The 21,803-nt window shown below is 37.9% G+C and overlaps 2 protein-coding genes across 10 annotated transcripts in view; both read left to right on the top strand.

The window, feature by feature from the left end:
• kcnq5a (potassium voltage-gated channel, KQT-like subfamily, member 5a) overlaps window positions 1-8,968 on the top strand; it is a 129,631-nt gene extending 120,663 nt beyond the window's left edge. For all 7 annotated transcript variants that reach the window (XM_081616152.1, XM_008428850.3, XM_081616154.1 and 4 more), the window contains 2 exons: window positions 3,194-3,320; window positions 4,366-8,968. In XM_081616152.1, coding sequence (XP_081472278.1) covers window positions 3,194-3,320; window positions 4,366-5,427 — 1,189 coding nt within the window. In that variant the 3' untranslated portion in view covers window positions 5,428-8,968. The remainder of the gene's footprint in view (window positions 1-3,193; window positions 3,321-4,365) is intronic.
• A 915-nt stretch (window positions 8,969-9,883) lies between these two features.
• Window positions 9,884-20,929, top strand: ddx43 (DEAD (Asp-Glu-Ala-Asp) box polypeptide 43). Of its 3 annotated transcripts, none has more exons than XM_008428845.3 (17): window positions 9,884-10,279; window positions 10,503-10,558; window positions 11,718-11,829; window positions 12,380-12,571; window positions 12,737-12,818; window positions 13,525-13,684; window positions 15,766-15,884; window positions 15,979-16,089; window positions 16,164-16,305; window positions 16,505-16,605; window positions 16,967-17,054; window positions 17,150-17,277; window positions 17,380-17,489; window positions 18,597-18,735; window positions 18,811-18,898; window positions 19,171-19,334; window positions 20,468-20,929. In XM_008428845.3, the coding sequence occupies exons 1-16, from the start codon at window positions 9,952-9,954 to the stop codon at window positions 19,321-19,323; spliced, it is 2,109 nt and encodes a 702-aa protein (XP_008427067.1). In that variant the 5' UTR covers window positions 9,884-9,951; the 3' UTR covers window positions 19,324-19,334; window positions 20,468-20,929. The 3 variants fall into 3 exon arrangements, with proteins under 3 accessions (XP_008427067.1, XP_008427068.1, XP_017164524.1); XM_008428846.3 differs by having other exon boundaries at window positions 20,471-20,929; XM_017309035.2 differs by having other exon boundaries at window positions 9,885-10,279; window positions 12,386-12,571.
• The last annotated feature ends 874 nt before the right edge of the window (window positions 20,930-21,803 follow it).

Genomic DNA, 21,803 nt, shown 5'->3' on the forward strand with positions numbered 1-21,803 from the left:
ACTACAAGCGACAAGGCTTTGAAGCCTACTTGCTTAGCTTAATGTTTACACACGTCTCTGCCTGTCACCTATCCTCATTCTCGTGAACTGGCGTTTGTAGTTTCGGTTTCTTTCATTCTTCCCGTGAAACGGACACTGCGTTTATGTCTTCCTGTAAAAGCTGAAGCCAGAGAGGTTCACTCCTTTTCCAGCAAACCCAGTCTGTTTTGATTTGCTGACTCCAGTCAACTGATTCTTCACTGCTTATCCTCAATCAGTCGTGTTGAAATGAGAAATAACAATAACAACAAAAAAAAAACATCTTCATCGGGTTGAACAAATTATCTACTTTGTCCATTTATCTTTAACTGTTATCTTTGTTTTCCACTCATATGAAGTACTTTTATGGACAACTGTACAGCAATGTGTATAAAACACTCAGGAAAGATAGTGGAGTACAACTGAAGCAGTTGAAAACAAATTTATATATTCTGCATAAAAAGACATAATTGGTATTTCTCACTGTCTCATTTTGAATTAATTAGTCAAATTAATTTCTATTTGCTAAATACCACAATAAGACAGAAGGAGAGATTTTTATTATTTCTTGGGGCTAGTGTTATACTACTATAATACTTTAAGTCATATTTGAAAACCAAGATAGTATTTGCTTTGCAAGCTGTTATTGGTTAACTTATCACATTAATTCAGAAGCTAAAATTACAGGAAATAAACTAGGAAGTTGAAGTTTGAGCACAAATAGGTCAATAATGATTTTAAACATGCCCCCGAAACAGACAGTCTTTTCAGAACAACAAAGTCAGTGACTTGGAGTGACCACACTGCATAAACACAAAATCTTGCCAAGTATTTTGGGACATTTTAGTGAAAGTATCTCATTAATGCACTTGAATTAAGATAAAACTGACATACTAGTAACATTTTAAGTGAATAACTTCTTAATTTTGATGAAGGGGTACAGATTATTTCACTTATAATAAGGGCCCCGAGTTGGAAGTGAATTAATCTGCCAGTGGAACTAGTACTTTTTGTCAATATTAAGAAATTGTTGACTCAAAACGAGCTCCTATATCTTGCTGAAATGTTATTTGTAAGCTAGTTTTGTCTTATTTCAAGTGTACTAAGATATTTGCACTAGAAACCAGACAAAACACTTGATAAGATTTTGTGTTTTTGCAGTGCATCATAAAAACCTGATCTCAATGGGTTAGAAAACGTCTGTGTGACTCAGTTTCATTAGTCCAGAATTCCAGCTGAGGTTAGGCTTGTCGCGATAAACGATAAATCAATTAATCGCACGATAAATTAAACCTATCGACCTCATTTTAATTATCGGCTTTATCGTCTCTTCCTGCCTTTTTTCTTTCTGTTGATGACACTGAATGAAAAAAAGGCTAAACTCCGGTACTCTCCACTAACAAATCCCTACCTCATTTCCTTTGTGTAATGTCCAGCTCACACTACATGAGTTGTCGGCCCATTTTCAAAACCAGACCACACATTAGCCGACAGAAATCCTAGGAATAACGGTCCGATCGGGTTCGTTGTGCCGTGTGGTGTCCAGCCACATGGGCACAAAATAATGGCTACAAGTCCAGTTAACTAATTTTAAAATCAGGCATTAATCAATGCTTTACTAGAATCTACTTGTGATGCATGTGGCTATAGTCAGCGTAAAGTCCTGACTTAATGAAAATCATTATAACCTATTTATGTCACGTTAACGAAGAACAGCTGAAAACTTACGAGTTTATCAACTGCGGTAGCAATTTGGCTCCAACTCCTTCCCTTGTCATTTCTATATTCTTTGCACAAAATGTTGAATAAACATCAATGTTGTTTCCGCATATCATCTCCAATGTCCGCTGGACTTCGGATTGCGCCGTTTCAGGTGTTTGGGATTCCCCTCCGTAATTTCCCCCCAGAAAGCACGGAGAAGAATCCGCGCTTTCTGATTGGCTACCTGTCACATTAAGTGTTAAAGCTCCCAGTCTGGGAAAAACCCTGATTTAGATCAGAGTGGCCATGACGATCTACCGTAACACACCTGACACTACAGGATGATCGGTTACGAAATCATCAACGACAATCTTAGATCGATCAACGATCTAAGATTGTCATAAGGGGAAAATAGGGGCAAAAAATCGTGTAGTATTAACTATTGTATTAGAAAGTCGGATATGCCCATCTTCTCTATTTAAATCTAGTGATTACTGAAGGCCAATACAGACTTCATAATCTGCACTCTTTTGGTTGAATGCAGTATTTATTTCCACTTTGGCTTTATGTTGTTTAGTTTTTATTCAAGTACATTTTTGTTAATGGAGACTGAGAATCCATTAACACTGGAACTGATTTAGTTTATCAGTTCCAGTGTTATGTGTTCTTTTGAAAATAAAGTGTATCTATCCATGGCAGGAAATTGCATGCATTATTAGTCATTTCCATTAAATCAGTGTCAAAAGGTCTTGAAACAATATTATCGTTTATCGCAATAATTTTTTTAGACAATTAATCGTCTAGCAAAATTTGTTTTTGTGACAGGCCTAGCTGAGGTTGATGTGAAAGGAGACTAAAAAATTTGATTCAGTTCAAAAGTTAATTCTACAAATTAGATCTCATCTTACATTCCCTCACACATTGTTTTTTCCTCAGGGTTTAACTTTGGGTGTGGAAAGTGCTAACTTGGGAGGATTTACAGTGTGTGTTGAGGAGTTTTAACAAAGCAGCGTGCCCATTAACCTGACTAACTGACTACAACGTTGAGGCCTCTTGTGCATGCAAAGACGTGACTTTGTTTTCTTAGAGTTGGGATGTAGGCCTGCAATTGTGGTTTTGAAAACATGGTAAAATTAGCTAAAAAATAAGATTTTCTTCTTCTGTTTTTACTTTGTTAAATCTGAAATGTCACATCAGACAATGATTTTTAAATGATACACAAGTATGTTCTTGTGCTTGAAACATGTCAATACATCAAACCCATTGACACCCCTTAAACATTTTTCATTTTGTCACAATACAGCACAAAGTTCTATGTAAGACATTCTTAAGTCATGTTTGACATTTGCTTTAATCTTCACATCCTGATTTAGCTTATGATCAATTATAGATTAACTGAAATGAGACACAGTGGCTTTGTTGCATTGCAGCATCATCATCCTTCAGTGTGTGTGTGCGTGTGTGTGTGTTTTAGGGTGGATCAGATTCTTGGGAAAGGGCAGATTCCGGTGGATAAGAAACCAAGGGACAAACTGCACCACGATGGAGACTCTATGGAGGGCATGAGCATGTTGGGACGAGTGTGTAAAGTAGAGAGACAGGTGTGGCTTTACAAAGACAATATTTCTCACACACAGTTCTCGATAAACTCTACCGGTCGAAATCTTAAGAGGAAATGGGATCAAGACACAAAATTGTGCCTCCAGTTTATTGAAAATACAGTAAATCACAAACAGCCTGTACAGAGTCTCAAAAATCTGCTAATAGTGTTAACAGAGGAATCTTAGTAGGAGTTTCTACTATGTTCTTATAAATTATTTCAATTTGTTTATATGCTTGATCTAAATGCTTAGTAGGCATGTGGAGCTGCTCCATGGGGTGAGGGTAGCTTCATTAAGGGCCTCCATGATCTGGAATTGACTATTTTTCCTAAACCTGCCCCATCATTCCTAATTATTTTGAATTTGATCAAAAGAACTTGCATGATGGTTGAAAAGAGGTAATTTTTTTTACCTGCAAGAAGTCCTTTGTTAGAAGGCGGTATTGTCCTGTTGAAAGACCTATGCAGACGTCACCTTTGGAGACGAAAACCCTCCTTCAAATGATGCATACTTGAAGTAAGAGTCTTTATTTGGGGTGAGGAGTTGTCTAGGTCTTCATGGACTCCCCATCTAAACCACCAGCTCAGGATAGGTGATTTTTTTATGGGGCTAACACTTGACTTTTTTGTGCAAATCCCCCTTAGATTATTATTTTTTTTATTTTTTCATTTACAAGGCCTGCAATGGATCACTGCAAGAGAGCTTGCTTGTGCAGTACCACAATCCTACCATAGAGTGTGGATGTCAGATATGGAAAATGCTCCACCAACAAACTGGTTTTAATGTGAATACTTCTCATTTCTTGCCCCACCTTAAAATTTTTGATCAAGAATGTATTGTACTAAATGTTGTGCAACAAACTGATTTACCTTCTTGTCTTGGATCTCGTTTACAGTAATCTTAAACCTGTTATTCAGGAAGAACTTTTCCAAGTACTGAGATTAGTTTTGTTATGACAGGGAGATTTTTTTTAATGGAATGCTTTACATTCTTTACTTGCTTTGAAGTTTTCTCCATAATAACCATTGTTCTCTCTCACACCAAGGTGTCCTCTATTGAAACAAAGTTGGATTCGTTGCTTGATGTTTACCGCCAAGTTCTCCAGAAGGGTCCTTCAGGGCTCTCCCTCTCCTCTCTCCCCCTTTTTGAGCTGGAAAATCACCAGCACCACAACTTGGACTACCCGTCCTCCCCCCAGAGGGGAGATGCAGTTAGAGGGCGAGGAGACAACGGCGGCGGCGGTGGGATACACCGTTCTCATGGTGCCAACCCAAGAGGCCTGCGGCTCATTCTGGCACCGGCCGATGACGATTGCCCTCCAGATTCAGCGCCTCCGTCCTACCCCCCTTCCACTGCTTCACTCTCCCCTTCACCTCTGCTACCCCCAGACAGCCCTTACCCAACCCTTGCCACCAATTCCAAAAAATCCCACTTTCCTGATCTGCCGCCTCCGCCATCGTCGACAGGGAGCTTTACTCTCCAGCTTCCTCCCATGGTTCACCCCTCACACCTCCGATGCCCCGCTGACCCAGTCTCGGATGATATGACGGATGAAGTAGGAGCTGATGACCAGAGTGTGGGCCCTTCTGTCGTTGTAGGATGCAGTGCTGATGGTAGTGCTGACGGAGGCGGCGAGCCAGGGTTCGCACCCGGAAGGGTGCAGCTGCGGAAGAAGTCAAGTTTGAAATCCGGAGGGGTCTGCAGGAGGCATTTGAGCCTGGAGGTTAACCCATTTCTGCTGCTCTCATCTAACCCAGAGAGAAGGCCTACAGACTGGGCGGGCAGTCTAGGGAAATCCCTCTCTGTGCATAATATCAACCAGCCTTTAACCAATCGTGCCCCTGGCCTTTCCGCCCTCAACAACAGCAACAGTAGCAGCAACGACAGCGAGCGCGGCAACGGCCACAGTGACCTCAGCAACTGGGATGGGACAGACCTCTTCATTAGTGAGTGCAAGCTGAAGCCGGCAGCTGACCACTATGACTTCCTGTCCCAGGGACCGGACAGCAGCCAGTCAGACATTGTACAGACTGAGGAGGAGGATGTTCCTCACTCAAAGGAAAACTCTGAGTTCCTCGGTCAATCCTCACACTTACAGCTGGTGTAAGCACACTCACTGAAAAACAAAACACAAACTGCAAACTGTATGTACGCATACTGTGGCCAGTGCCACTTTTTAAACATATGGTAAGACTTTATTTAAAGGGGTGTGCATAAGACTGACATGACACTGTCAAAAACATGACATAACATCTGTCATGAACATAAAGAAATCTTTATGAATGTTTATGACAGTTGTCATGAAGTGTCAATCGGTAAATAATTACACTTTTAATGCAAAGTTGCTCTAAAGGTTGCATTGAAAGTCCATTAAAAATGCCAACTTTGCATTAAATTATTAGAATTTACAAAATCATGCAAAGTTGGCACTTTTAATGGACTTTTAATGCAACTTTTAGAGCAACTTTGCATTAAAAGTGTCATTATTTACCGAATGACACTTCCTGACAACTGTCAAACATTCATAAAGACTTCTTTGTTCTTGACAGGTGTTTATGACAGTGTTATGTCAGTCTTATTCACACCCCTTCAAATAAAGTGTTACCAAACATATTTATATATGGCACCATGCACATCATGCTCTGAATTTGACACTTTATACATGTACAAACAGTGTTTTCTGTTTTGTATGACACGATTATGCCCATTTGCATATAGATCACATATTATTACGCACTTTTATGTGGCACCTAAATGTCTGCATCCAGTAGGAAGAAAGAACGTGCGAGTGTGAACGCAAGTGGCCATGTTCATGCTACACAAAATACGAAAACTATATATGCAGCACTTTGCTAAAATATTGATACTCCTTGAACTTTTTCACAGTTTGCTTCTTTAAAATCCCAACTTTTCACGCATTTTCTTGGGTTTTTATGCAACACATACTACATAGTTAGACTTTTTTTTGTTCCAAATTAGTTTTTTTGAAGCCTTTAATAACGTGTGTTCCTCCAGGATTGTCCTGTATTTTGCTCCATCCATCTTCCTCTCTGAGTTGCTGTAAAATAGTATCTACTCCCTTGCAGATTTGTTCTAGTTTTCTATTTTGTCTTGGTTAGATGTTGGGTTTAAGTGGAGGGTTTTTGAGTATTAGCAACTTGTTAAAGGTCATGCCACGGCATTTTAGTCTTACTCTGACCAGCTTCTATGTTCCTGATGAGAAAAGAAAATCTCCACACTGCAATTCTGCCAACCCCATGTTCATAATTCAATCACATAAATTGCTGAAAAAGTACATTGGCCTTTGTGGTTGTTGCAAGGTAAAATGTGAAAGAGGCCAAGGGGTATGAATACATATGCTAAGCACTGTAAATAATCTTTCAGGAGAAATCTTTCCTGATTCTTACACTCAGTATCATGACTCAAAGCACGATGTTAATATTGACAAAAGATGCTTTTGTTGGATGTGACGGGAAACCCCCCCCCCCCATAAATGTTTATTTTTCTTCTGAATAGAATAAGAATGTAGATGATGTAAGTCAACCTATCTGGCTCTTCACGTGAACAATTGAGTTTTCTTTTGTTTCAAAGCGACTCTTTAACTTTCTTCTTTCTATTAGTCAATCTGGACCTCAACTTAAACCAAAGAACGTAATCAAGATTCATCCAGCAGAAACGCCACATGCATCTATTTTTGTTAAAAAAGGAGAAAGAAAACATGAAAAAAATACTTTTAAAGATCATTTTGGCAAGCTGAAGGTGTAAAGAGTCTAAAATGCATTTTACTGACTGACAGACCTGTGGAAATCACATGCCTGCCTAAATAGATGTACGGTATGAATTTAATAAGAACAGGGATAATATTTGATCACAAGCACCAAATATTGTAAGAGGGAGCCAACTAGAACAAAAGCTGAGATACACACTTATTCATTGTTCTGTATAAATGATTGTATTTGATCTTTCTTGCAAGAGAAGAAAAACCATGTTCTGTCTAGTTTGTGTTTTACTTTAATGTTAAACCTCTTACTTAGCTTTCCATACGCAGATCACTTCCTGGACGGTTCTCACAAACCAATTACTAGAGACTTAAATCTGTGGGAATGGGAAACGACAAATAATCAATGAAAAAAATAAAAAGCAACAAACCGACTGCATGTGTTGAGGCCACAGATGAGTTAATCACATGATGATCTAAAGCATTTTTTGAAGTCTGCAATTGGGTAAAGGTCTGACCCTTCCCTCTGATTTTGCACAATAGTTTGGTCAATTAAATGCTAATGATTTGAATGCAGATTTAGCAAAGATTACTAAAGTGGACCTTCTCAATCATGCATGAGATGCTGCATGTGTCAATGTCAAACATGCAAACACATTCTGCCTTCTTGAACCTTGTTTTACTTTTAATTTGTAATATTTTGGTAGTGTATATTTATTTTATGAGTTAATAAAATGGCCACCTACTATGTCAACACAACGCATGCAACACTTCACTGGAATCTGATGTTTCCCTTTCCTGTAAAAGTCAAAATTAAAAGCTCCTGCACTGATTAAATACCCCGTTTGAACAATTCGAAGTGGAAGGAGGGTGTTATTGAGCAGGCTGTGCAGTTTTTGACTTAGCATGCACATTTATTGCTTTATTCAGATATCCTGATTATAAAAAAAAAATCCAAGTTATTGTTGATGAGAACCACAAAATTGTCAGGTCAGTTCAACAACCATCTGGTGTCCTTTTCGGATTACCTCTACAAACAATATGTAAAAATTAGATCGTAAAGTTGCACAAGTGAATCAAGGTTCACTGGCAGACTTTGGAAAATGTTTGACTTAACTGATGCCTTTTTGTCTCAATTTCTCATCTGCAAAACTCCTCCACCAACTATTTCAGTCATTTTAATATTTTCTGTTGTTTGATTTGGACATTGGTTCATTTTTGGCACAGTCACTCTTGTCTTAAAATATGTTTTACTGTCAGTTACTTCCTTTATTGACGTCGTGACTTCATCTGCGTATGCCCCCGTTTTGGAAGCAGATTGCCAATTCATTTAACACTGAAAGTTAGAACAAGTATTATTTGCAGAAAAATGGTAACAATTAGCATTTGTGTGATTTTTGTAAAGCTCTTTAATGCTGGTTTCTGGCAATGTGACATGGTATGTTCATGCCTGCATGATATTGGAACAGATGTAATGTGTTTAATGGTTGACTGGGAAACTTTATCAGCCAATTGACTCAGATAGCTAGAATGCTGAGGAACTAAAGAGGCTATATTTCCCATACGACATGCTAATGTTTGCAATCTGTAAATTGCTTAAGGGTGCCTTTTTGCTGAAAGAACTGCTTTATTTCCATACTTCGCCTAAAACCGATTATATCAGATTGTACTTAAGTCCAACTGCTCATCTTGAACTGGGCACCCAGTTGTGTGGCGTTAAGCCTGAGACTTGATGACTTCAATGGCCGAAAATACTTAATAATTTCTCTACTGCTTGAACAGTAATTTATGACACAGCTGGCCTTAAAGCTTGATGATGTTAACATTGTTATTTCTTTGAAATTAATTTATTAAAGTGCACATTATATTCTCTGGATGAGAAATGCAAAAATGATTTTATTATTCATTAATAAAGTATGGATTAACAAAACTGTTGTGTGGTTTCTAAATCATTTTAAGAGGGAGTCATATCTATCCAGTATTCATCAACTTTACCAGATAGAACCAAAAACTATAGAGTAGAACGAATGGTTTAAGGGAAGTTCAGTGAAAGTCAACGTCCAGAAAACTTCTCCAGAGGTTAGTTTTAACATTTACAGTGCAACTACAATTCCTTGTTGTAGTTACCATTCTAATAACTAATGTTGTAGTTACCATTCTCTGAATGGTAACTACTTTATGGTTGGTCTTTATGATTATTTTCACAGCAGATATATTCCCTAAACATAAAAACGCGTATAACCTTCAGTCAATACAGATTAACTCTAAGGGAACATCCCCCTGAAAATAAGTTTCCACACACTCTGTTTTTCTTGGAAGAATCAAGTGTTCTTGAACACATAGCATAGCAACTTTTCTTTAGAGAACCTTCAGGGAACATTTCTCAAAAAGTTACCTGAAAAGTAACCATAACTTTCACAATGCAACTTTCCCTGAACGTTTATCATTTAGTTTCAACAGCAGAAGAGCTTTCTGGCAGCTGGAAGGGAACGTTCCCCAGACTCCACAGGATCTTTCAGCGAATTTAATGTCATGTATTATGAATTAATGCAAAAAATAAATAAAAAATTTTATAAATATAAAAAAAATAAATTGGAGAGCACGATGCTAATAAAGTTAAATTATTTTGTTTCTGAAGTGAAATTGAACACCTTATTGCAACTATCAGTCCCTAATCATCAAATCAAATTTCGTTCAAAATCACCGTAAAAACAAACCATGCATTAGTCATTTAATTTAAATGACGATATACTACAGACAAATACTTCTTCCACATTTGTAATCTTATAAAATACACAAAATTACATACACGCAAAACATAAACGTATATTTAACTGGTTCCTGTCCAGACAGGAAGTGGAAAAGAGATTTCTTTGAGACTTCAGGGTTGATGGTAGCGCAGCAGAATTTAAAATGTCTGACTGGGAGGACGAGTACGACAAACACGGTGTTGCCATTGAGAAATCTGCCCCTAACCTATCTGCGACTAACAACACGTTATTGGGAAAAGATAGCCAAGGAGATGGAAGTGTTTATTCCGGTATAAAAACTCAAACCTGGTCTAGAGAACCGAACGAGGCGAGAGTTGAGCGCCGCCGAGATGCGTTCGAGTTCAGGAGCCGAAGAGGTGAAACAGACCGTGGCGGGGGGCCTGGAGACCGTAGGAGAGGGAACGAAATGTCCGACGGATTCCAGCCTCTTACTTTCAAAGTGGAAAATATGTCAATTGGAAGGATAATTGGTAAGCTTAAAACCTGAATTCAGTTTAAAACAGACGTTGCTACCTGGTATGCTAGTTATGCTAAGTTAATTATTTCCTACCGTTTTAACTTCTTCCCCCATTTAAATATTTACCGTTTCTTAAGCGGCTAATTTTACTGAATCGGGCAAAAACACTTTTAAATGTTTAATTTGTGTTTTGAAGTTTGGCTTGTTAAAAGTTTAACATTGAACTGTGTTCACAGGTCGTGGCGGAGCTAAAATTCGTGAACTTGAGGAGAGCAGCGGTGCTCGGATCAAGGCAAGTGCTAACAGGAAGCGAGTAGGACCGCCAGAAACGGCGTCCTCTTGCACACTGGAAACGCTTTGGGGTTGAATTATAACTACTTATTGCATACGTTACAAAAAAATAGGTTCCCGTTTATTAAGGACGTATTGTATTCAACCAATCAATCAATAAAATTTTATTTGTATAGCACATTTCAGCAGCGAGGCATTTCAAAGTGCTTTACACAATTAGAATAAAAACAGCATGTGACATTGAATAGAAAAAGAAAAATGGATTTTTGAAAAAAAAATTAATCTTATTCATCTTAATTTTGGAGTAACTTCAACCATGAAGTACATCAACCTACTTTTTCTCAAAAGCAAATCTTGCTTCTCAAGTAGGAAAACAATCAACCAAAAAAAAAAACTGTAGAAACTGTGGGCTTGTCTGCAAGACATTTCTTATGTTTTGTATCTAGAGTGATTTACAGATCTGTTTTCCCACAAAAATTTGTTGTTGACTTTAATAAAATTTACATTTTTTATTTTACTATTGAGCAGATCAAACTTTGTTTTAAAATGTGAAGAAAATATATTTTAGTGGCCCTAAGGTCTTTCAACTTAGCAACTCAAGCTCTCTTGGCAAAAGGTTTGGACACCATTTCAGTAAGCCACATGTTTACTGGATTGGAGTTTACCAGCTGTGGTGATTTGACTATTTTGAAAAACTACCCTTAACAATAATTATGAAATGTATTGTTTATTTATTTTTTTTTTTTTTTAAATGCTTGTTTTAAGGACCAAAATTAAGCTTGCAACAATCTTCCACATAAAAGATCTTATCCATAGGTTAGAAAACCATTTGTTTTTGTAGCAAACTCTCAGATTTTATTATCGATATGTTATTGAAAACAATAACTTGCAAACTATCAGTCTAAGTTGTACAAACATCCAGCTAAGCACGAATCAAAAGTGGTTTTGTTGAAACAAAAGTGAGGCACCAACGTTTTTCCCAACAGGAAGTAAATAAACATATAAAAACCTGAGTTATATTTAAACAGAAACTGCACACTTATAAGTTAGTCTATGTTCTTGACTCCTTTATTTAAAATGTAACTTTAAGACACAGTTGAGACCATGTCTTAGGATATTTCCAGTGTAAAATGTAAATATTTTTTGTTTTATTGTTAAAGATTACAAGGGGAGATTACGATGGAGAAGTGTCCATCTCTGGTTCGTCCGCTGCTCAGCAAAAGGCCAGAGGAATGATTGAAGACCTGATAGCAGGCGGCTCTTCTAGTTACGGTACATATTAGTCTTTGTTGGAAGTGGTGAATTTTACTTTTACTGGGGAAAAGTAAAAGTTCATAAGGCTTCAAGCTGAAGCTTTAAACAATATTTTCTTCTAAACTATGGTGATTAAATGAAAAGCATGAAGTTTTTATTTAAAACTGACATCGACTACAAATAAAGTGTTTGTCTCTCTTGTGAATTGACAGTGAATTACTTATGGAAATTTTGTAAGGGTGAACAAAAAAACTTTATACATCCCGGCCCACAAGACCATGAGTTAAAAGACTTATTTTTCTACAATATAATATGTGTTAATCAGTGTGTTATTCTGTTTAATACACCTAATCCATTTCCCTTTGCCTTCATTCTTCTTGTTGAGAAAATTTTATCAATTGCATTGAGAGACCAGTTAGCCAGATCCATAATTTGTAGATTTGGAGGATGTGCAAAGGAAAACTCCAAAAAAAAAAAAAAAGTACCACTTTCTGGTCAAACAGAGTTTCCTTTTCCTGCTGCACCAAGAACTTTCTTCAAGTTCTTGGTGCTGCGTCTTGATTCTGAGGTCCAGGTAGAGGCCGGTACAGTGACGGGGAAAGGTTTGGAGGAAGAGCGGGTACAGGAGGGATGAACAGGAACGACTCCGCCTGGTCGAAGGAGGCGCCGCAGGCTGCAAGTGACGACCCGGCCTCTACGGCCATCGACTGGAACGACATCCGACAAAACAGGAAAAAATTTGAGGAGCTGAAGTGGAAAGGTGGGGCAGCTGATTCACGCCGAGTTCAGTCGGTAATGCTTTTTGTTGCTGAACTGCTTTGGTGTTATGTACCTAAGTGTAAATAATGATTCCAGTGAAAACAACATATGCGTGTCATCCATGAGTTTGAGCTAGCTCCAGTTGATGGTCTCAAACTTTTCTCAGACCTCCCACTGCTGAAGAAGAACTTTTACACAGAAGCAGCGAGTGTGTCCATGCTCACACCTGATGAAGTCTCTGCATGGAGGTAACTTCTTTTTTTTTTTTCTTTTTTTTTTTTTTTTTACATCCGGCTGTTCCTTTTATTATAGATACAAATCCAATTTTGCTCTCAAACACTGAAGCTTCCACTAGATTCTTGTTTTATTTTCAGACTTAAGCTCCTATCAGTGACCACAACTAATAATATTGTATTTAATGAGCAGCAATTTTAAGAAGTGTAAGGGGGAGCCTAACAACTACAGCAGGCAAAATGCTTTTACTTGTCTGCTGAAATGGAGAGAGGCTGACACCCAGGCAAGGCACTCAGTCATCTTTAATTGTCTACTTTGTGTGGCTTAAACCACATAAGAACAGGAACTGCTCTTTCAGAGTTGGAATGTGAGCTGCAGGGCAGATGTTGGCGTCTGTCCTTTGGAAGCACTTGGCTGTTCTCTGCTGATTTGCCCTGACATTTGCTAATACTGGTACTTAACAGAAAAAGTTGTCTGTGGGGAATAAAAAAAAAAAAAAAAAAAAGACAGTCCATGTACCTAACAGAAGCTTAATATTTTTTGTACTATTACTAAAGGTATTTGCCTTTTTATCCGTTTTGAGTTTTCTGATCAAGTCCTAAACACTGGATAATAAATGTATTTATCACAGAAAACAATCTACCTGCTGCCTCTTTAAATACAGTAAACCATCTCTGACCACTTTGTGATGTGAAACAAATTTTCCCCCTATTTGTACAGGAAGGAAAATAACAATATATTTGTAGATGACATAAAGGAGGAGGGAGAGAAGCGACCCATTCCTAATCCCTGTCGTACGTTTCTGGAGGCGTTCCAACCTTATCCAGAGATTATGGAGAATATTGAGCGTGTTGGTTTTGTCAAGCCGACCCCCATCCAGGTATTATCCAAGCACCTACACAATTTCATGAAATAACATGTTGCATTATCCCTTTTGGATGGATTATCTTTTTTTTTTTTTTTAACAAATCCAATTTTTAGAACAAAATGAAACATTCTCATCACCAGATGAAACAAACTTTACACTGGTGCTGTCAGACTATCTAACATTTATGCATTTTTTTCTGTTTCGGAGCGTTAAGCTAAGCTCAGACTCAATGCAAATTGCCCTGCACTTTTACCAGTAAACTGTCACTACATGTGAGGCCAGGTGCAGCAATGAGAATCCCCAGGAGCGATTTAGTTTTGAAAGTACTCTATAGTGGCATTGTTGGGAATCCTTATCTATTTTAGGCCCATTTATGAAATTTGTATCTGTAGTCCCCCTCAGAAGAAATGAAAGTGCACGAATGGCACTAAGAGCTGGGAGAACTTCTTTTTTCCTTGTATGTAGAAAGTACCTCTCATTGTCGAAAAGTGAAACCAGATTCTTTTGTGTGAAGCACCACTAAATATTTGCCATTTCCTCTTGACGAAGCATGGCACATTCAGATTTCACTATTTGTCTTCCTCTATTCTGATGTGCTGAAGTTGCTCTTTCTAAGCTTCTCTAAACATCAAAGGTGGATGTTTTTCTCTTTTTGTTTGCATCATCTAACGATCTCTGTGACTTTACGATAAGGTCTGATTGTTTTTATTTCTTTTTTTAAGTAGTAAATGTCTAAATATTTACTGCCACCCGGTAAATATTCCTTGAACCCTCACTCATCAAGGTGTCCATGCATCTGTAAAAAGCCATAAATTGATGCATTTAGAGATAAATATGAGCTTAGCTTTTTGCATCCATCATGGGTAGATGCAAATGTATCACCAGTTGACTGGACAATGTTTGTTTTTGCCTCTGGCTCACGTCTGTTGCCTTAAACGCACTTCAAGTTTACATTAAAAATGTCTTAAGTTTTAAATTTGACCTGCAGATAGCCTGATTATGTTCATGTTTTGTCAAATTTTTATACGGATGTAGGGGAAAATTAAACTGCATTGTCATCCTGTTAAGTTTGCCTTTTATTTCACAATAACAGAAGTGGAGAGATTTCATATTAAAATAGGATGTTTAGATAACTCTATATTGTGCTGGTGCAGCAGCTGGAAGCTGCTGTCTAAGTGTTGGGCTAATCATAAAGCACTAATCATTAACTTTATTTCTGTTTTGTGCTGAAGCACTAAGTTTGTTATTGCACTGCTTATCTTTACAGGTGAGCTTGAGCAAGTGATTCTTCTGAACAGACCTTTCGGTCATTGTTTCGGTTTTATAAAGCCCAACTCTGTTGCTGATTTTACTGCAGCACATCAGAAGTACCAACAAAAAGTCTCAAAACAGGAAATAATTGTTGGTTCATCCAAGTGTTTTTCTTTTAGAAACAGGAAATAAAAGAGAAGAGAACATGTGGAGAGGAAACATAGCTCTCTTCACCCACTTCAAAATAAGAGCATGACTATAAATATCTACTTACTTGAAGAACTCTCGACTTCCTGCATGCCTGTGTAATATTTTTTCTATAATTAGTGAAACTATGAGTCAGAGAAATGCGCATTTGTCTTTCAGGTATTTATTTAGAAAATCAAAGTAATAGCAGAATCATTTATTCTCAGAGATCAGGCTAGAGAAATAAGAAAATGAAGTAGTGAAACTTGACACAATTCTCTTTGATATCTTCTTCAGTCACATAAACGGCACCTCCCATCCAACTCCCTCATCTTAGGGAGTCTTTTTCCTCAGGCTTCTTACAAAAAACCCCTGTGGCCCTGAACCCAAACCCTCCTCAAAGGAGTTTTGCTAAAGTTTTATCAGCTTCCATTTGTCCCAGTAATTGAGCCAAAGTTTCTAAGTTTCTATTTTGTCAAAGGAACATGACCAAACTCTGGTCCTTTCATTAAGTTCAAATGAGGACCATTAGGATATATATACACGCCATTTAAGAACCGACTGAACGCCTGTGTACATTTTGAAGTTACTTAATTTGATAAAAGTGCAGCTTGTATTAGTATGGTTGATGACCTGCTGCACGATCCATTGACCAGTCTCAGGCCTGGCCGGTGCTGCTCATCGGGGAGGACCTGATAGCGATTGCTCAGACAGGAACAGGGAAAACTCTGGCCTACCTGCTGCCGGGCTTCATTCATATGGACGGACAGCCTGTGTGAGTTCAGAACTTTTTTGCTTTTATGAAAATGATCACGTGGGTTATTTTTTGTGCATTTATTAAAACCCTTCTGTTTTTGTTTCAACAATAGACGCAGAGCTGAAAGGGGGGGCCCGGGCATGTTGGTGCTGACCCCTACCAGAGAACTTGCTCTACAGATTGAAGCAGAGTGCAGCAAGTACAGCTTCAAAGGATACAAAAGGTAACCTGTGATAAAGGATCAGTTATTTGTGATTTGATAGAATCACGGTGTCCTCCTTTTCCTCCGTCTCTTAGCATCTGTGTCTACGGAGGGGGAGATAGAAGAGGACAGATCAACCTGGTGAAGAGCGGTGTGGACATCGTGATCGCTACACCTGGCCGACTCAACGACTTACAGATGAACGACCTCATCAATCTACGCTCCATCACCTACTTGGTCAGCTTTTATTGCTTTTTCTTTTCCAACATTTGCAGTACAGAATGCAGTAGCCTCTTCCTTTTCGACGATTGTGTTTTTTTTTTTGTTTTTTTTTAATTCTTGTGCAGAAAAGGTTTAGATCTTAACTTTCATCTACTTTTACATGCCGTTTGGAAAAGTTTTGATGCTGAAGTGATTGTTGGGGTGGGGGGGAAAGGTGCTGGACGAGGCCGACCGCATGCTCGACATGGGCTTCGAACCGCAGATTCTGAAGATTCTGCTGGACATTCGTCCAGACCGGCAGACAGTCATGACCAGGTATACCTCAGATTTTGATCATAATAGGGACATTAGTACTTAATGCAACGCTAAGAAGATAGGGTAGCTCTTGAGGAGTTGGCCAAGAATGACTTTCCTGGAGTAATCTGTGTTTATCAACATAAAAATGTTTCATCATGGCTGGAAAGAAGTTGGATTTTGAGAAGCATCAGATATAATTTAATCAGACATTTAAGGATGTTTCTAACAATAGAAAGTAATGTAAAGAATCCGTTCACTGCTTATTCTTAGCTAACTGTAAATATTCTTTCTGGTGTTTCAGTTTCCTTCCCAAGAATATATCAAATGTATGTTGTAAAAGACTAAAAACTGAACTGCTATTGTTGGCTTCATGTTTCAGTGCCACCTGGCCCACAGGTGTAAGAAGATTGGCTAAATCCTACTTGAAGAATCCCATGATGGTTTATGTGGGAACTCTGGACTTGGCTGTAAGAGGAAGTGAAAACATTGTTTGTGCTTCACTTTTATTTCTTCTTTTGTTTCCCCGTGCTTCATGCTTTGCGTCTCTCCATCTGTGCATCAGGCAGTAAACACAGTGCAGCAGACCCTAGAGATTGTTAAGGAGGAGGAGAAAAAGATGTATGTTTTTGACTTCATCAGGAACATGCAACCCCAGGATAAAGTCTTAATCTTTGTGGGCAAGAAGATTACGTGAGTGAGGAGATGACCACTGCTTTTAAAAGATGAGCCACAACTACAGTTGGAACCTGCACCAACTGTGTGCCCTCTGTGTTTGTGTTTCTGTGAAACCAGTGCAGACGACCTGTCGAGTGACATGTCTCTGCAAGGTATTGCTGTGCAGTGTCTCCATGGAGACCGCGAACAAAGCTCCCGGGAAGAGGCTCTCCGGGACTTTAAGGAGAGTATGTCAGAAAACCGTCATTTATTAATTTTCAACATTTAAAAGTCCTAAATTTGTTCGATTAAAATGCCTTAAAATAATTTAAAGCAATGTCTGTTTGCCTTAAATATGTTAATTACAGGTCTTAAACTGTAATTAACAGTTTAAGACCTTTTTTGTTCACATGAGCACCTTCATTGCATTCTGAGATTCAATTATTACAGTCACAAAAATCAGTAATTATCTGCTAACTCTAGCCTACTTTTTTTTGCTTTTTCATGGGCACAAAGCTGAGTTCACAGTGTTTGCTATGCTTAATTGTAATTCTGTAAGTTCTCCCAGACATCTCCTATATTTAGAGTTTTTTTTCTGACATAAATTTCATTCAAGGTGGCACTTAATATGTCTTAAATCAGACATATTTTAAATAGATTTGATATTGATAAATACTTTGTTAAATAAGACCCCCCCAAACCAAAGCAATTTGTTGCACTGGACTTTATTTAGTGCCATTGTTTCCCAACCCTGGTCCTCCAGGTTGTCCTCCATGTTGTAGATGTTTCCCTGCTTTAATGCACCTGATTCAGCTGATTGCAGTTCAGCAATTGCCTGTTAATCTGCCATCAATTGAAATCAGCTTGGCTGAAACAAGGAAACGCCCTAAGCGTGCAGGGCAGTGTGTCTTGAGGATCGGGGTTGGGGAACCGCTGATTTTGGAAGGTCAAATTAATGGTGCATTATACAAATAAATGCCACAATATTTAGGTTTTTACTCATAAAGGCATGAATCATTTCCTTCCACTTCCCAATTAAGGAACTGCTGGTCTACATCAATTAACAGAAAAATGCATTGAATTTTGCTAGACTTTATTTTGGGTTTATTTAACCAGAATGCCCTGTATTATAGTCCGTTTCCTGCTTTTGGAGTGGTTTCCACTCCAAAACGCTTAGAATAAAAATTCAAACTACACCAGAATTCACTTTTAATGTTCCCCATCAGAGTTCGATTGCACATTCAGACCTCCCCAAACAAACCGGACTTTAAAGGCAAACAAACCAGAGTTCAATTAAAGCGGACTAAGCAGGGCTGGTGTGAATGCACCCTTAATGTTTGTGTTCACTTTTCCAGGTCGGGTTCGCATCCTGGTCGCCACAGATCTGGCATCCAGAGGGTTGGATGTCCATGACATCACGCATGTTTTTAACTACGACTTCCCAAGAAACATCGAAGAGTACGTCCATCGTGTGGGCCGAACAGGCCGAGCAGGGTAAGAGATCGACAGTGATGTGCAACCTTTGGCTTACTCTGGGTTAGTTGTGACGCTGATGCATTTTTATTCCAGACGATCCGGTGCTGCCATTACTCTGTTAACTAGAGATAACTGGAGGATGGCCGCAGAGCTGATTTCTATCCTGGAGAGAGCAGGACAAGTAAATACTTGCAAATTGTTTATCAGAAGGTTGAAATGTAAAATATCAATACTGAAAAGTGTTGCACTAAACATTGACAAATGAATGTATGTATTTCAGTCAACAAAGGAAGGTTATTCAATGGCATTGATGTAACTGACTTGTAATAATATGAAATGTAAATTATATATGCAACATTTAAGGGAAGGCACTAACAATGCTGACATTTGGTGTAGTATCTGAATGTATAAATGTTGGGTAGCAACCCACATTACATGAGAATGTTGTTTCAGGACGTCCCAGAAGACTTGGTGCTGATGGCAGAGAGATACGAGAAGCACAAGATGGAGAGAGAGATGTATACTCCAAGAGGACATGGATGGGGTGGAAGAGGAGGCGGTGGACGGAGAGACGGCAATGACAGAGGCCAAAACTGGCGATTCTAATCTCTGGAGATGTAAGTTTGCACGCTCTCTAAAGCTCAGATCCAGTCCTCGAGAGCTACCGTCCTGCAACTTTCAGATGCTTCCCTGCTCCAACACACCTGAATCAAATGAATGGCTCGTTCCCAGGCCTGTTCAGAGCTGATCCTGGTCTGTTGGAGTAAGAATGCATCTGACGGTATCTCTCGAGGACTGGACGTGAACACCCCTGCTCTAAACAAGCATGTAAATAGGGCGGTGTAATTTTACGATATTTATCAATATTTTTTTTTCTTCAAAAAGTATCGATTTTTCATCTGCGAGTATTGATGCATTAAATCCTACTTTGAGTTTTGTGTCAAATCCACATGAATGAAATGACAGCTATCACACATGACATTTTTTACCCAGTTGCACATGTACATTAAAAATGACATGCAATGAAACAACCGGTTACAATTAATTAAATAATGAAATGAAACGAATAAATTACATTGTATAATATAAGTGAATAAGACAAAAAAAGTTCCTTTCTGCATAAGCAGACACAAAGCCACACAATTAACATTTAAACAAAAGAAATGTATAACAAAAACATCTATTAAATTAATTCAATCCAAGTCTGTAGAACATTCACAAAATGTCACCAAAATCACTCTTGTTTCTCTAAAATCTTTCAAGAAATCATAAAAACGTATTGAATAATATCATTTGCTGTATATTGTGATATCGTATCGAGAGCAGAATACCGCATATTGTATCGTGAGGTTAGTGTATTGCCACAGCCCGACATGGGAATATCGCAGAAAGGCTGGTGCTGCACCAAAAATAAAACCATTTCTGGGAGGTGGTTGTAATTTAAAGCTAACCTTCACACAAAAATGTATGCAAACATTATCACATCCCCTCTCACAACACTTAATGCTCTGTTGTCAAGAGTCTTAGCAACCACTAGGCTCTTTTAATACTTTTATCAGGAAAGCAAACTAACTTTCTTTATGTGGAAGAATTTTATAGCATAAGAGGAAAATTCACCGTCATGCAGCACTAAACTATTAAGATAGGTGAACGTCAATAAAAATGTGACACACAGACTTAGTAAAAACAGAAAATAATGAAAATGTATTTTTGTTACTTTGGAAATGTGACTTTTTTTTTTCTTTCTCAGCAGGTTGGAATACAGTCTAAAGCTGGCTGTAATTTCTTTTGATTGTACATAAGTTTTTTGTTGTTTTTTTTTGCTTAAAATTTATTTTAAAAAATGTCTGTTTTGCCAGGTAGACATCATTATTGTTTTTCATAGAAGTTTAAAGGTTAACAGAATGCACTGTTCTTAGTCCAGTGTTTGTTTTTTCTGTCATCAGCCTTGTTTCTATAGACTGAATATGTGTGGAATTTTTTTGGGGGGGAAACGTGTTAAATAAATTCTCTTTTTGAAGAAACATCCTGTTCAGTGTACATCTTAAGTTGTCGTTCAAGAAAAAAAAATTTATTACAAAGATTGAGGTTTTCTGTAATTGTAAAGGAAAAAATCTAAATGTTTAATTTCTATTACTTCCTGTCTTCCCACTGTATCAAGAATTTTGCAGACTGAAAAGATCAAGAAAATAAATTAAACTTCCAAACATTACTATTTTCCTAACCCTGTAAATGATCTTTTCTTCACTTTTTACCACGGCAATAAGGCCCTTGTGATAGAGTAACTAATCATATAAGTGTCTTCCAACGCTCTTGTGTAACTTAAAGCAGTAAATGCTGTGAACGTCATAAAGTCATAAACGTCATAAAGATTCAGTGGCTGTGATGATTATCTTGAATGAGTAATTCTTAACGTCCTTATAAATTACCATGAGACAAAGAAAGCTGTAAGTTTCTGTTTTGCCATTTTATTTAACCTGTTTGACAGGTACATTTTATTCCAGTACATGCCTATTTCTTAATATTATTTATAACTGGTGTAATATAAAGCAGTTATCTTTGTGCAATGGACATATTTAACTTTAGATGTGGATTACTGTAAGGTCTTATGAGAAGTGCTAGTTGCCTTCTGTCAGGAATCAAACTGAAATCTTTTACAAACAACTGATTTATTCCCCTTCCCCAGCAGGTTGGATTACATATGGACACCCAGTAATGCCCACAATCACAACATGAGCCGCATGTCAAAGAAACGCTAGAGTTCAGTTTCTTTTTTTTATTATTACTTTAATCTGAATTTTATAATCTTACAAAGAAAAACATAGACATTAAGCAGCATAAAGAACTGATGGGTCACTAAGAGAAGGAGACGGTGATGCATTACAAAAAAAACAGGTAAACTGAATAACGGTGAACTTTGATAAAATGCCAAAACTGGGGCCAATGTCACGTTTGAAGAAAATTGTACTCCCAGAACATTTAAATTTGATGACAGTTTATAACTCAAAATATGAGATTGTTTTATGCCATCCAAATAACATTTTGCAGAGTTGGTTGCTAGACAACCACAAAACATGCAAATGGCT

Source organism: Poecilia reticulata, chromosome 15 (assembly GCF_904066995.2).
Source record: "Poecilia reticulata chromosome 15, P_reticulata-male-v2, whole genome shotgun sequence".
Taxonomy (NCBI): Eukaryota; Metazoa; Chordata; class Actinopteri; order Cyprinodontiformes; family Poeciliidae; genus Poecilia; species Poecilia reticulata.